Source organism: Carcharodon carcharias, chromosome 2 (genome assembly GCF_017639515.1).
Source record: "Carcharodon carcharias isolate sCarCar2 chromosome 2, sCarCar2.pri, whole genome shotgun sequence".
Lineage (NCBI taxonomy): Eukaryota > Metazoa > Chordata > Chondrichthyes > Lamniformes > Lamnidae > Carcharodon > Carcharodon carcharias.
In genome coordinates, this window is record NC_054468.1 from 92,713,310 (window position 1) to 92,728,723 (window position 15,414).

Here is a 15,414-nt window from a genome sequence, read left to right on the forward strand (position 1 = left end):
AGCTGGTCAGAGACAAGGCAGGGCAGAGGGAACTGGTCAACCACCTGGCTTGGTTGTAAGCTGGTTTAGGAGGTCCTCAGGAGATGATACAGCACTACATAAATACAAGCTCTTTCTTCTATTTTACAATATAATGGAAACCATCCAAATTACAATCTACATAAATATGAGCATTTAGGGAGGATTTACCTGTCAGTAATCTACATCAGACACAAACAGCAGCTGTTTGCCTGTTACATTGGGGGAAAGCAATTAAACAGAGAAACTGATAGTTTAGAGAAATATTTAGTTTGAAACACCTTACCCCCAAACAAAGGTTCAGGTTCCACCAGGATTTCTTGCTTTTGTGGAATTGGAGCTCGCACTTCATCCCTAAAATGATGCAAAATGAACAAGCATCAGACTGAGGAAGAAACTACTGCATCCATCAGCCTACGCTCAAGATTAACAGAACTCAGTGAAGCCAAGACCAGGAATACTTTAGCAAGACTTGTTATTGTAACAGTGCACTGAGCAGTGAATATTCCTCAAATGCAAAAATGTGTTTGCTGTTGTCCTGTGTCTGCTTCCAGGTCAGAACTGTAAAACTATGTACAATACCTGTGATTGAATTCAGGATGAAGCGAACATTACATTCCATTATGCTGATAGATTGTCATTATACAGTGAGATTGCAGAGCTCTGAGATGCAGAGTGATCAGAGTGTCCTAGTGCATGAATTGCAAAGGTTAGAATGCTGGTGGAGCAAATATTTAGCAAAATTAATAGAATGTGATTGTTTATTGAGAGGGGAATTGAATACAAGAGTTGGGAAGTTATGTTTCAGTTATATAGGGCATGGGTGAGACTACCTCTGGAGTACTGTGTAACGTACTGGTCTCCTTATTTAAGGAAAGATGTAAATGCATTAGAGTTCAGAGAAGGTTTACTAAATTAATACCTGGAATGGATGGATTGTCTTGAGGAAAGACCGGATAGGCTTGGCTTGCATCCACTGGAGTTTATAAGAGTAAGAGGCGACTTGATTGAAACATACAAGATCCTGAAGGATTTTACAGGATGGATGTGGAAAGGATGTTTCCTCTTTGGGAGAATCTCAAACTCGGTGTCAATGTTTCAAAATAAAGGGTCGCCCATTTAGGGCAGAAATGAAGAAAGATGGTCTCTCTCAGGAGGGCTGCGGCACTTTGGAACTCTCTTCCTCAAAAGGTGATTGAGGCAGAGCTCTTGAATATTTTTTTAAGGCAGAGGTGGGTAGATTCTTGATAAGAGGTGAAAGATCATCGGGGTGAGACAGGAATGTGAAGTTGAGGTTCAAATCAGATCAGCCATGATCGTATTGAATGTTGGAGCAGGCTTGAAGGGCCGAGTGGCCCACTCCTGCTCTTAATTCATATGTTCGCTTTGCTTACTCATGTAACCTCTGGAAGAGCACAGCAAGACTATTTTAATGCAAAATAGAAAATCAAAAGCCCTTCAAATCAAATCCTTTCCCAAATTCCATCTTGATCAGTGTATTCCCAGTCTAACAAGGAATAAAGCAGTAACATAAAAAGCAAAATACAGCAGGTGCTGTAAACCGGAAATAAAAACAGAAAATACTGGAAATACTCAGCAAGTCTGGCACCATCTGTGGAGAGGAAAACAGTTAACGTTTCAGGTCTGTGAACCTTCATTAGAACTGAAAGAGTAGCTCTGTTTTTCTCTCCAAAGATGCTGACGGACCTGTTGTGTTCTTGACGTGTCCTGTTTTATAAGAAAGAAATCAGCACTGGAGCTAGTTCTGGAAAATGAAGTGGAGCAAGTCGAGCATTTTTCAGTGGCATCAGGGTGACCAGCCATTCCTTATTTTACGGGATCTTCTTGCATCAGAGTCCACTGTCCCGGGTCCTGGATTGCATGGTGCCGAGATGCTGTTTGTACTGCAATTTGGACCTTGAAATTTCTCACATGCACAGTATCTGCTCTCTCCAGGCTTCGGCAGCACCTCGTTGATACAGACCTCTGTGGCGGACTTGCTCTTATTTCCTTTGCAAGAGTTGGTCACTGAGTAAGATGGCATTTTGAGGATAGTGGTCATATCAGATATGGAGTAGTTATGGAAAAGGACAAGGTGCATTCAAGTGTAAAAATATTTAGCAGATTTCAGGGTGACAGATTGGTAAAATGTGTTGGGCACATGACAAATGAAATTTAAAAAAGAAATGTATGTGATACATTCTGGTAGGGGAATAAAGGGAGGAAATATAAGCAAATGGTACAATTTTGAGGATGCAGGGATAGAGACACCTGGGAGGAGGGAGGGGAGTACGTACACAAATCTTCGAAGATGGTAGGACAAATTGAGAAGGCTATTAAAAAGCATGTGGGATCCTTGGCTTTATTGTTTGAGGCATAGAGTGCAAAAACAAGGAAGTTATTTAGGAAATGCTAGTTAGGCCTTCACTGGAGTATTATGTTCAATTCTGAGCACCAAACTTCAGGAAGAATGTCAAGGCCTTGAGGAGGTGTAGAAGACATTTACTGGAAAGGTGCCAGGTATTCAGTTATGCAAAGGGATGGGGTTGTTCTCCTTAGAGGCAGAAGCTTAAGGGGAGATTGATACAAGCTGTTCAAAATCATGAACATTTTCAAAGAGTAAGGAGAAAGTGCCTCCAATGGCAGACGGTTAGATAACCAGATTTAAGATGATTGGCAGACGCACTAGTGGCAAGATGAGACCTTTTTGTTTATACAGAGCAAGTTATGATGATTGAAACGTGTTGCAAGGAGACGTGGAAGCTGATTCAACAGTTACATTCAAAAGGGGACTGGATAAATATTTGAAGGGAAAAACATACAGAGTTATGGTGTAAGAGTGAGGAACTGGGGTTAGACTGCTCTAACAAAAGAGCCAACATAGCCAAGATGGACCACATGGCCTCTTTCTGTGCTGTATTATTCCACTATTCTATGGCTGCCTCTAACTAACTCTTCCTACTACATAAGCTCTGAGACATTCTATTATAATAGGGAACCATTTCCAATGGTCCAATTTTGAAAAATCACTAGTTCCCAGTACACCTAAAAGATCTTGCGTTTACACTTCCTCAAAGCTCAAGGGGGTCTTCCATCTGCAGCTAAGTTATTTCTCATTAGGCAGGAGTTCTCAACTTGGCCAATCAATCCAAAATCCAAAGTTTCAATGCTCTCTTAAGCCCCTCTCTCAAAAGAGGGCAAGCTCTCTGGGCTGGATCTGCCATTCATACCTCTTCTAGACATCTTTTGTTTCTTTATTTATCCCATTACCACTTCCTTTGGCCATGAAACCTTTTGTCATTTAATCGATCCTGCCTCCCACCTTATCACAGATCATTTTGGTTGTCTTCTCACCCCTCTTCACATTCACTTGCTCAAACATATTACATCTCTAACTTTTCCCAGTTCTGATGAAGGGTCTCTGATCTGAAACATCAACTGTTTCCCTCTCCTAGATGCTGCAAAGCTGCTAAGTATTTCCAGCGTTTTGTTTTTACGTTAGGCAAGCTCCCTTGTTGGCCCTCCACACACTGACAAATACCTGCCAGTATATGTTAACCTCGCACATGCTGTAAACTGACAATTTACATTTACTGCACACATTGAAAACATTCTTAAATGAGTCCAGATGTCTGCATTCTGTAACCTGAGAACTGAAAGCAAATATGAGCCACGCAAAGAGAACTCAGACTGCTTGCCATGAGGTAGAAATCACACATCCAAAGAACACAAGCTGCAATCAGTTAGAGGAAAGGAATTCCCATCCAAAAAACACAAAGGTGACCCAAGCCATGATCAGAGGCTTCAGGATCTTTGTCAATTCATGCTTGCAGTATGACTGACTCCAAGGCAGAGGGGTCAGGGATAATGATATTAAAACATAGGACCATATGTAAAATAAGAGATCATGTTGACTCCCAGCAGCTACTAAATTCTGATATGTACTGAGAAAAGTTTTGGGGTACTAAGCTTTTTTAAAGCATAAACATTAAGTAAATCACTTTTATTCATGCGATAGACTTCAACTTTCATGATAAAGGCATACACTGCAAAAACAGAAGGTGTGGCTCACAAGCCCAAATAAAAGCAACAGCTTGGCATCATTGTGCTGAGATTTTAATTTTAATCTTCCTGATTTCTGCCATGGGGCACTCCTCTGAATGACGTTTGCAAGCACACATTAGACCATAAGATATAGGAGCAAAAATTAGGCCATTCAGCCCACTGAGTCTGCTCCGCCACTCAATCATGACTGATAAGTTTCTCAACCCCATTCTCCCACCTTCTCTCCGTAAACTTTGATCCCCTTACCAATCAAGAACCCATCTGTCTCTGTCTTAAATACACTCAAGGACCTGGCCTCCACAGCCTTCTGTGGCAATGAATTCCATAGATTCACCACTCTCTGGCTAAAGAAGTTTCTCCTCATCTCTGTTCTAAAAGATCTTCCCTTTACTCTGAGGCTGTGCCCTTGGGTCCTAGTCTCTCCTACTAATGGAAACATCTTCTCCACGTCCACTCTATCCAGGCCTTTCAGTATTCTGTAAGTTTCAATCAGTCAGATTTCCCCTCATCCTTCTAAACTCCATCGAGTATAGACCCAGAGTCCTCAAATGTTCCTCATATGTTAAGCCTTTCATTCCTGGGATCGTTCTAGTGAACCTCCTCTGAACCCTCTCCAGGGCTGGAACATCCTTCCTGAGGTACGGGGCCCAAAATTGCTCACAATATTCTAAATGTGGACTGACCAAAACCTTATAAAGTCTCAGCAGCACATCGCTGCTTTTATATTCTAGCCCTCTTGAAATAAATGCCAACATTGCATTTGCCTTCCTAACTACCAACTCAACCTGCAAGTTAACCTTAAGAGAATCCTGGACTAGGACTCCCAAGTCCCTTTGCACTCCAGATTTCTGAATTCTCTCCCCATTTAGAAAATAGTCTATGCCTCTATTCTTTCTACCAAAGTGCATGACCTCACATTTCCCCACGTTGTATTCCATCTGACACTTCTTTGCCCATTCTCCTAACTTATCCAAATCCTTCTGCAGCCTCCCCGCCTCCTCAATACTACCTGTCCCTCCACCTATCTTTGTATTATCTGCAAACTTTGCCAGAATGCCCTCAGTTCCTTCATCTAGATCATTAATGTATAAAGTGAAAAGTTATGGTCCCAACACTGACCCCTGCGGAACTCCACTAGTCACCAGCCACCATCCTGAGAAGGACCCCCTTTATCCCCACTCTCTGCCTCCTGCCAGACAGCCAATCTTCTATCCATGCTAGTACCTTACCTCTAACACCATGGGCTCTTATCTTACTGAGCAGCCTCCTGTGTGGCACCTTGTCAAAGGCCTTCTGGAAGTCCAAGTAGATAACATCCATTGGCTCTCCTTTGTATAACCTACTCATTACCTCCTCAAAGAATTCTAACAGATTTGTCAGGCATGACCTCCCCTTGATGAAACCATGCTGACTTTGCCCTATTTTACCATGCACTTCCAAGTATTCTGAAATCTCATCCTTAATAATGGACTCTAAAATCTTACCAACGACCGAGGTCAGGCTAATCGGCCTGTAATTTCCCGTTTATGTCTTTACACTGTGTCAAAGGAGTGCAAATGAGCGCCATAGAAAACAAAAAGAAAGTGAGTCAAGCACTGCGATTTATAATATCTTGGTTATACATGAAACTTGCACCTTAAATTTGGAAGCTATCCATATCTCCCAAGCAAATGTAAGTCAACATTTCATATAACAGGAGTTTACTTACTGTCCCTTTTATAATACGGTAACTGAATTCTATGAATAAAATTCAATTAGGGGAAAGAAATCTAAACTAAGACTATAAAGGTATAAAGGTCCTTCTGGCAAGTCAGAATAAGAGGAATCAGAACCTGTGTCAATTGATGTTATACCTTGGACAATCAGATGTAGCACAGAACGATGTTGGGCATAGGTAGCCATGCTATGTGAGGTACAGCATGAATATAAACAGATTCCACAAGCAGCATCGACTAATTCTGACCATCCATGGGCCTAGTACACAGCCTGCCCCATTTTCAAATTACTGACCTTTAACGCCTTTCCTTAATCATCAGTGAAGTTCCATGTCAGAAATTGAAGTCACAATTTTCTAATTTCTGTCAATATAGCAGTGTGCATATGTAGCTGCTTCTTGCTGCCATGACATCACCAACGCCCCTCCTTATGCAAAATGGTATAGATCCAAAGCAATGGGAGCTCCACTTCTACTTGATGAAACTGTGCAATGCAAGTGTACATCAGTAATGTTGTGGGTATCCTATTTTTAGGCTGTTTTCACTGCCAAGCATTCCACATATACACACTAAAGGTGGAAAACTACTTGGATATGTAGGAGTTATTTTCTATTTTTACCACAGAATATCCCAGCCCCTATATGGAATACCACCAAAAGCCCAGTTTAAAAATTGTAAGGTCATCCTTGAGCAAAACAATCAATCTGGTTCTGATTTTCTACTGTGAATAGAAATACCCCAACACGATGCAGTGGGCTGCACTTGGCCCAGTTCTCCAGTTCAGTCGGAACCAGGTTGGTTCAATTGGCAGCACTCTTGCCCCAAAAAGGACAAAGTTCAGCCTAACCCCAGGACTTATGACATAATCTAGATCAATGGATTAACACTTCAGTGCAATACCAAAAGTGGCTGCATTGTTGGAGGTCTTTATGAAAAGTTAAACCAAGGCTCTGTGTGCCTATTCAAGTGAAGATAAAAGGTCCCATGCTGCTATTTGAAGAACAGGGATCTCTCCAGATGTTCAAGCTATCACTTATGCCTCTATCAAAAGCAGGTCGACTGGTTATTTAGATCATTGGTGGGACCTTACTATGTGTAATTTGACTGTCTACATAACAAGTGACTCAATATCAAAAAAACAGTTCGCTGTTTTTGGAATGCTGAGGACATGGTAGGCAGAAAGTTAACATGGAGATAAATCAAGGAATTAGGAGGGAAAATGGTAAGTTTATCTAGAATAAAAACAAAATGCTGCAAACACCCAGATCATGCAGCATCTGTGGAGAGAAAAACAGAGTTAATGTTTCAGGACCATGGCCTTTCGTATAAGAGGAAGGAAGCCTTTCTGTGATTAAAACACCTGGAGTTCTGAATAGTTTTGGTTTCCTTACCAATGGAATAATTTGGTTGCAATGCAATGCAAGAGCGCTTTCCAATGAGGAGAGATTGAATATAAAAGCCTACATTCTCTGGAGTTAAGAAGAATGAGAGGCAATCACCTTGAAACATATAAAATCTTTTGTGCTTGATAGGGTAGACACTTGCAGGCTGTTTTCCTCAGGATAAGGGGTCAGCAATTGAAGTGAGACACACAAAGAAATTTCTTCACTCAAAGGGTAATGACTGTGTGATTCTCTACTCTAGAGGGCTGTGGAGGCTTAGTCATTGAGGTCAATAGACTTTTGGGTACTGAAGGCATCAAGGAATATGGGGATGCTATGGGAAAGTGGACTCTATATCAAGATCATAGCTGATTGATAAGACCAGAAGACATAGGAGAAGTAGGCCATTCAGCCCATCAAGTCTGCTCTGCCATTCAATGAGATCATGGCTGATCTGATAATCCTCAACTCCACTTTCCTGCCTTTTCCCTATAACCCTCAATTCCCTTACTGATTAAAAATCTATCTCAGCCTTGAATATACTTAACGACCCAGCTTCTACAGTTCCCTGCAGTAAACAATTCCTCAGATTAACTACCCTCAGAAGAAATTCCTCCTCATCGCTGTTTTAAATGGGTGGCCCCTTACTCTGAAATTATGCCCTCTGGTCCTAGACTCTCCCACATGAGGAAACAACCTCTCAGTATCTACCCTGTCAAGCCCCCTAAGAATCTTATATCTTTCAATAAGGTCACCTCCCATTCTTCTAAACTCCAATAAGTTCAGGCCTAACCTACTCAACCTCTCCTCATAAGAAAATCCTTCCATACTCAGAATCAACTGAGTGAATCTTCTCTGGACTGCTTCCAATGCCAGTATATCTTTCCTTAGATAAGGGGACTAAAACTTTACAGTATTCTGGGTGTGGTCTAACTAGTGCCTTGTATAGTTTTAGCAAGTCTTCCCTATTTTTAATACTCTATTCCCTTCGAAAAAGGCCAACATTCCATTTGCCTTCCCTTTTACCTATTGAACTTGTATGTTAGCTTTTTGGGATTCATACACAAGGACTCCCAAATCCCTCTGTGCTGCAGCCCTCTGCAGTCTTTTTCCATGTAAATAATATTTAGCTCCTCTAATCTTCCTGCGAAAGTGCACAACCTCACATTTTCCCACATTATACTCCATCTGCCACTTTTTTGCCCACTGACAACCTGTCTTTATCCTTCTGTAGACTCCTTGTGTCATCCTCTTGCCTTCCCACCTATTATTGTATCATCCACAAATCTAGCAATAGTACATTTACTTCCCTCACTTAAGTCATTAATATATTTGGTAAATAATTGAGGCCCCAGCACTGATCCCTGTGGCACTCCACTAGTTACAGGTTGCCATCCTGAAAATGCCCCCCTTATCCCAAGTCTCGGTCTTCTATCAGTTAGCCAATCCTCTATCCATGCTAATATACTATCCCCCAACACCATGGGCTCTTACCTTATTAAGTAGCCTTACGTGCAGTACCTTGTTGAACGCCTTTTGGAAATCCAAATATATGACATCTATTGGTTCCCCTTTATCTATCCTCCTCAAAGAATTCTAGTAAATTTGTCAGGCATGATTCCCACTTTATGAAGCCATGCTGACTCTGCTTGATTAGATTATTACATCCTTTATATATGCTTATATTATAAATATAACATTTATAATATAAATAATAACACATAACATTTTCCCAATGACAGATGTTAAGCTAACTGGCCTGTAGTTACCTGTTATTTTTTTGTCTCCCTCCCTTTTTGAATAAGATTGTTACATTGGCAGTTTTCCGATCCTCTGGACTTTTCCAGAATCTAAGGATTCTTGGAAGATGACTAGCAGTGCACCCACTATCTCTGTAGATACTTCCTTTAATATCTTAGGATGCAACCCATCAGGTCCAGGTGACTTATCGGCCTTTAGTTCTATTAGTTTCCCTAGTACTTTTTCTCTAGTGATAGTTATTGTATTTATTTCCTCCTCCTATTTTGCCCCTTGATTATTTAGTATTGGAATGCTATTAGTATCATCTACCGTTGAAGACTGAAGCAAAGTATTTATTCAACTCCTCTGCCATTTCCTGGTTCCCCATTATTATTTTCCTCGCCTCATTTTATAAGGGGCCTATGTTCACTTTGGTCTCTCTGTTCCTTTTTATATATTTAAAGAAGCTCTTATTGCCCATTTTTATATTACTTAATAGTTTACCCTTATTTTCTCTCCATTTTTTTTAGTAATCTTTTGTTGGTTTTTAAAACTTCCCCAATCCTCTGGCTTACCACTAATCTTTGTCACATTGTACGCCTTTTCTTTTAATTTGATAATATCCTTAACTTGTTTGGTTAACCATGGTTGATTTATCCCCTTCCTTGGAACTTTCTTCCTCACTGGGATATATCTTTGTTGTGAGTCATGAACTATTTTCTTAAATGTCTGCCATTGTTCAACCATTTTTTCTGCCAAAATCCTATCCCAGTCCACTCCAGCTAACTCTGCCATCATTCCTTTTTAATACCCTTATTTAAGTTTAGCACAGTTGTTTCCAACCCAAGTTCCTCACTCTCAAACTGAATGCCAAATTCTACCATATTATGGTCACTACTTCCTAGGATACCTTTTACACTGAGGTCATTTATTAAACCTGCCACATTACCAGATCTGAAATTGCCTGAATCCCTGGTTGGATCCACAACATATTGTTCTAGGAAACTGTCCCGAATACACTATGAATTCTTACTCATGTCTATCTCTGCCAATTTGATTTTCCCAATCTACAAGATTAAAATCACCCATGATTAATTTACTGCCTTTTATTTTTACATGCCCTTGTTATCTCCTGATTTATTCTGTGTCCTGCAGTATAGCTAATACTTGGGGCCGAAAGACTACTCCCACCAGTGTCGTCTTCCCCTTGTCTTTTCTTATCTCCACCCATATGGATTCTACATCTTCCGGTACTATCGTACTTATTCCATCTCATACTAACAAAGCTGCCCCACCACCCTTTCCTTCCTGCCTGTCCTTTCGAAAAGTCACATACCCCTCAATATTTAGTTCCCAACTTTGATCTCGTTGTAACCACATCTCCTTAATGGCTATAGAGTCATACCCGTTAACCTCTAATTGTACTGTTAATTCATTTATTTTGTTCTGAATACTATGTGCATTTAAGTAAAGAGCCATTAATTTTTTCCTTTTTACCATTTTTTTCCCCCGTGACCCTATTTGCTGCTTTTTTTTTAAATGTTTGTGTACTTTAACCCTTCCTGTCACACTCTGGGTATCATTACCTAAGTAGCTGCCCTACAATGCCACCATATCCTTTTGCTTTATTAGCCTACTTATCCCCTCTCCAGAACCCTCCCTCCTCTATTTAGTTTAAAGCCCTCTCTACAGCCCTAGTTATTCAATTCACCAGGACCCTGGTCCCAGCATGGTTCAAGTGAAGCCCGTCCCACCAGAACAGCTCCCTTCTACCCCATTACTGATGCCAGTGCCCCATGAACTGAAACTCATTCCTCCCACACCAATCTTTGAGCCACATGTTTAACTCCTTGACTTTATTTACCCTATGCCAGTTTGCCCATGGCTCAGGTAGTAATCCCGAGATTACTTTTCTTACTTTTTAAATTAGCTCCTAACTGTTCAAATTCTTTCAGCAGAACCTCCTTTCTAGTCCTATCAATGTTGTTGGTACCAATGTGGATGACAACAACTGGATCCCTCCCCTCCCACTCCAAGTTCCACTCCAGCCCTGAGATGTCCTTAACCCTGGCACCGGGCAGGCAACACAGCCTTCAGGACTCACGCTCGTGGCTGCAGAGAACAGTATCTCTCCCCTAATTATACTGTCCTCTACTACTACTACATTCCTATTTCCTCCTCCCACTTGAATGACTCCCTGTACCACGGTGCCGTGGTCAGTTCACTCTTCCTCCCCACAGTACCTGCTCTCGTCCACACAGCATGCAAGAACCTCGTAACTGTTGGGCAGTTGCAGGGGTCGAGGCTCCTTGAATGCTACCCCGTGGGCCCCCATAACTGCCTCACCTGCAGTCACACCCTCCTGCCCCTGATCACAGACCAAATTCAAATGACCTAATCTGAGGGGTGCCTCCTGGAGCAAAGTGCCCAGGTAATCATTCCCCTCCCTGATGTGGTGCAATGTCTGCAGCTCGGACTCCAGCTCCTTAACTCGGGTCCGAAGTTCCTCAAGCTGCAAACAACTAGTGATGTGTTCGCTCTGGATCACCTTGGTGTCCAGCTGCTCCCACATGTTACAGTAGCAACACATTACCCATCCTGCCATCATCAACGTATTTTATTCAAATAATTACTCTCGTATCCCAACTCTTCACACTTTATTATAATTATTTTTATACACACCAGCATTGATCTTATACTTGAAAAGCTATGTATCAGAAAAAGAGAAAACAAGACTAGAGACTAAACACAAACTAAAGACCTTAGTTTTACTTTAAAGACTAGAAATACTCAATGAGTATCACTCCCTCACTGTTAAAGGCCACATTCCTCTCACTGTTAAAAGGACCCACTGCTTCTCTCAAGCGCTCTTGCTGTAAATGACTCCACTGCTTTTCACAAGCACTCTCTCTCAAGGGACTACTTGGCTTGTTCCTGCTCCTATCTCCAATGTTAAAGTTGTATAAAAGCAGTTCTTTTTCTTTGACCCCAAATAAGAACTCACAAAACAAGGGATTACCAAAACAACACCACCAGATCAATCTTTCACTTTTTGAAGCAATATTTAATTTTTACCATCCACAAACACTTTGGCATTCCATTCAAGAGCATGGATTTGTACCAAATACCATGAAGGACAAGGGCAGCAGATACATGGGAACACCACCTGGAAGTTCCCCTCCAAGTCACTCACCATCCTGACTTGGAAATATACCATTGTTCCTTCACTGTCGCTGGGTCAAAATCCTGGAACTCCCTCCCTAACAACATTGTGGGTATATCTACACTACACGGACTGCAGCGGTTCAAGGCAGCAGCTCACCACCACCTCCTCAAGAGCAATTAGGGATAAGCAATAAATGCTGGCCTAGCCAGCGACACCCACATCCCATGAATGAATATTAAAAAAGGTCACTTAACTAGCAAGAGAAATGAAGAAATTGCATGATTACTAATCTCTCTTTAGACAGACATGAGATCTTCCCATTCTTAGAATGCATTTTGCATAGTCTATGTGGCAAATCTCAGTTATTTTCTGCTAGTGGACGCATTATTACAAGTTCAGTAAATAACTTTCTACCCCTCCTCCTTCCAGAGGAATGCGACAGCTTATCTGAAGTGGAGTAAAAACAAACTAAATACATTTCTGACATATATCAAAGAAGCTTAATTTAAAAAATAAAACCTAGATCTCCCAAAGGCGAGAGAGCAACCAATAAATTATTAGACCTGTTACTTTAATATTTGCGTGGAGATGTTATTGGAATCTGCAAGGGCAGAAATGTGAACTGATCAGAGCCAACATGGATCTGTAAAGGGCATGCCATTCCTAATGAACTTAATTGATTTTTGAGGAAGTAACTGAAGTAGTGGACAGTTGAATGTCTGTGGGTAAAGTTTATTTGTTAAAGTACCACAAAACCAAGTTAGCTAAAATGAAAGCAAATAATTGCAATTAGGAGAAAGTTTAGGCAGTAGAAAACAGAGTGGGCTTAATGAGTGCTCAAGTTGGAAGGTAGTGCTCAACTACTTACTATATTCATTAATGTCTTTGATGACATTATGGAGCCATATACCCAAGGTTTGCTGATGAAGCAAATATTGGTAGAATAATAAATAGTGTAGGTGGAAGCATAAAATTACAGACATCAGCAGATTAAGCAAGTGGATAAAACTGTGGCAGATAGATTTCAATGCAATTAAGTGTACAAAAAAAGGATAGATCCAAATATATTTTTAAATGGTGAAAAACAAGGAATAATGGAAGCCCTTTCCTGCTCCAACTAATTAACCACTTTCACTCTACCTGCCACAAATTTTTTCCCACTGTTATTCGGCATCACTCTGCTCGATTCACTCACTCTGCAAGTCTCTTCCCTCTTTTATTTGTCTCCACTGCCTCTGTATGGTTCTCAAACATCTTTTATTGATGTACTCAATATCTAGATATTGCCTAAGGTAGAAAAGATGATGGAACCAACACGTATTAAGCTGGAGCAACATGGTGGAGAGAGACTGTCAGATGTGCAATTAATGGAGAGAATGAGGGGCTGTGGGTGGAAAGAGAGAATGAATTGCAGCATATGAGGCAAGGATGGAATGGGAAACCTGCTGGGAGGGAATCATGGACCATTAATGTGAAACTGTGGAAGATAGTGCCCTCAGTGAGGAGTCAGTCAGTAAGCCTGGGAGGATTTGTTACGTGTGGCTAGACTTGGGCAGCATTCATGTTGAAGCAAGAAGCAGAGAGGGAGGTGTGTGTGCGTGCATGGTGCTGAAATCTGTGAAGGGGAGGGGAGGGGATGGAACCAAAGTGCAGTTCCGCTGAAAACAGTGTGGAGAAATGGCTGGAGTGTTGGGCCAGGTGGGGTTTTGGGTGAGTGGAGCTTGGATATAATGAGTGGCAGGATTAAGGGTTATGGTGATAACGAAACACTTAGAAATTGAGACTAGAAGCAATCCAGGATAACAAGCCCAAGATTTGGGAACACAGTACCTAGCCAGGACTGAGGTGCTGTGGCAGTGATGAGAAGCAGAGGTGATGGATAGCAAGTAAAAAGTCCAGAGAAGGCACAGCTGAGAGTTTAAGATACAATTTAATGAGAACAGGTTGCAGGAGATGGGGAGTGGATTTGAGGTGACAATTACAAAGAGGCCATTACATCTCTTCAGAGTGACGGATGCTCATGCTCAACTTAACTGGAGCAAAATATTTTAGAACATCCCAGCTTCTCTTTTCCTATTCCCTCAACTTTTTATTAAAATGTTTTTTTTTTTCTCTAGATGGTTATTACCACTTTGTACTTATAGTATATCACCTAGTCAGGCTCGTAATGTTTCTGGCTTATGTTATTGTATACCTCCCCACCCCCCACTCAGATAGTTTCAGTGTCTCACATGTTTCTTTGATATACTTATCTCTTACCTAGCATCAAACAGATTATTTTTTGGCCAAACTGCTAAGTGACTATTTTGGCATCAGTCCTTACCCCTGTAGATGAGTGTTGGCCACTCCTGAGTAATATTAAGAGAGATAGGAATGTCATCTTGGATAGATTAGGAAAACCCAAAATTGTTAGGGTTCCAGATCTAGATAATATACATCCAAGGATGATTAAAGGATGGGGCCGGTATTCTGTGAGCCCCTTGCCCATATTTTCAAATGTTCAATAGGGTCAGGGTGGTTCCCTTAAGACTGTAGGCTAGCTCGCTTGGTTCCATTTTCAAAAAAAAAAGAGACAGGTTTAGAGCCAGGAAACAATCAACATCCATTATTAGGAAGATGTTAAATGGGATACGAAACCCTTTAGATCACAGGGAAAAGGAAGAGGCCTTTAGAAATTCACAACATGGCTTTTGTAAAAAAAAAGTCATACAGAACAAATTTGAAAGATGTTCTTGACGAATTCATTACGACAATGCGTGATGGAAATCTGGTACACATTGTCTACTTGGACAATCAGAAAGCCTTTGGCAGGACACGTCACAAGATGGAAACTTAGATAGATAATTGATTTATTGAAAAATCATGTTGGCATGCACCAAATTATGATGCTATGAATAAAACAAGCAAGCATCATTCATAACTTGTGCTTTCAGTGGCAATTTGAAACAATTGATTAGGATTTGGCTCCAATCCCATAGCCAAAACGTTGACTCTTGTGGTTCAGCAGGGAGACATGTTATTCGTAGTGTTGCCCAGGGGCCAGCCCTAGGTTCATAGTTTTTATTAATGGCCTGAATAGGGATATTCTGAGCACAGTAAGTTTGGAGGTGACACCAAAATCTGCATAATGGTTGAGATGGTAGACGATTGTGATTAATTCAAAAAAGATTTAAATGTGCTAGGGAATGGGCCACACAGTGGTAAATGGCATTTAATTTAGATAAATGCAGTGTGTTGCAAAGCCATTCTTCACGTCAAAAGTGACTATATATTTATTAGCTGCAAACCACTGACTACATTTAAAAGACAAAAACACAACAGCTGCTAA

General features: G+C 41.0%; 1 protein-coding gene across 2 annotated transcripts in view; it reads right to left on the reverse strand.

Annotated features, from left to right (window-relative positions):
* ubxn7 (UBX domain protein 7) overlaps positions 1 to 15,414 on the reverse strand; it is a 119,193-nt gene that overhangs the window by 53,126 nt on the left and 50,653 nt on the right. For both annotated transcript variants that reach the window (XR_005942407.1, XM_041182940.1), the window contains exon 3: positions 305 to 372. Coding sequence is in view for 1 of the 2 variants with exons in the window: in XM_041182940.1 (XP_041038874.1) it covers positions 305 to 372 (68 nt within the window). In the remaining variant the exon portion in view is untranslated. The remainder of the gene's footprint in view (positions 1 to 304; positions 373 to 15,414) is intronic.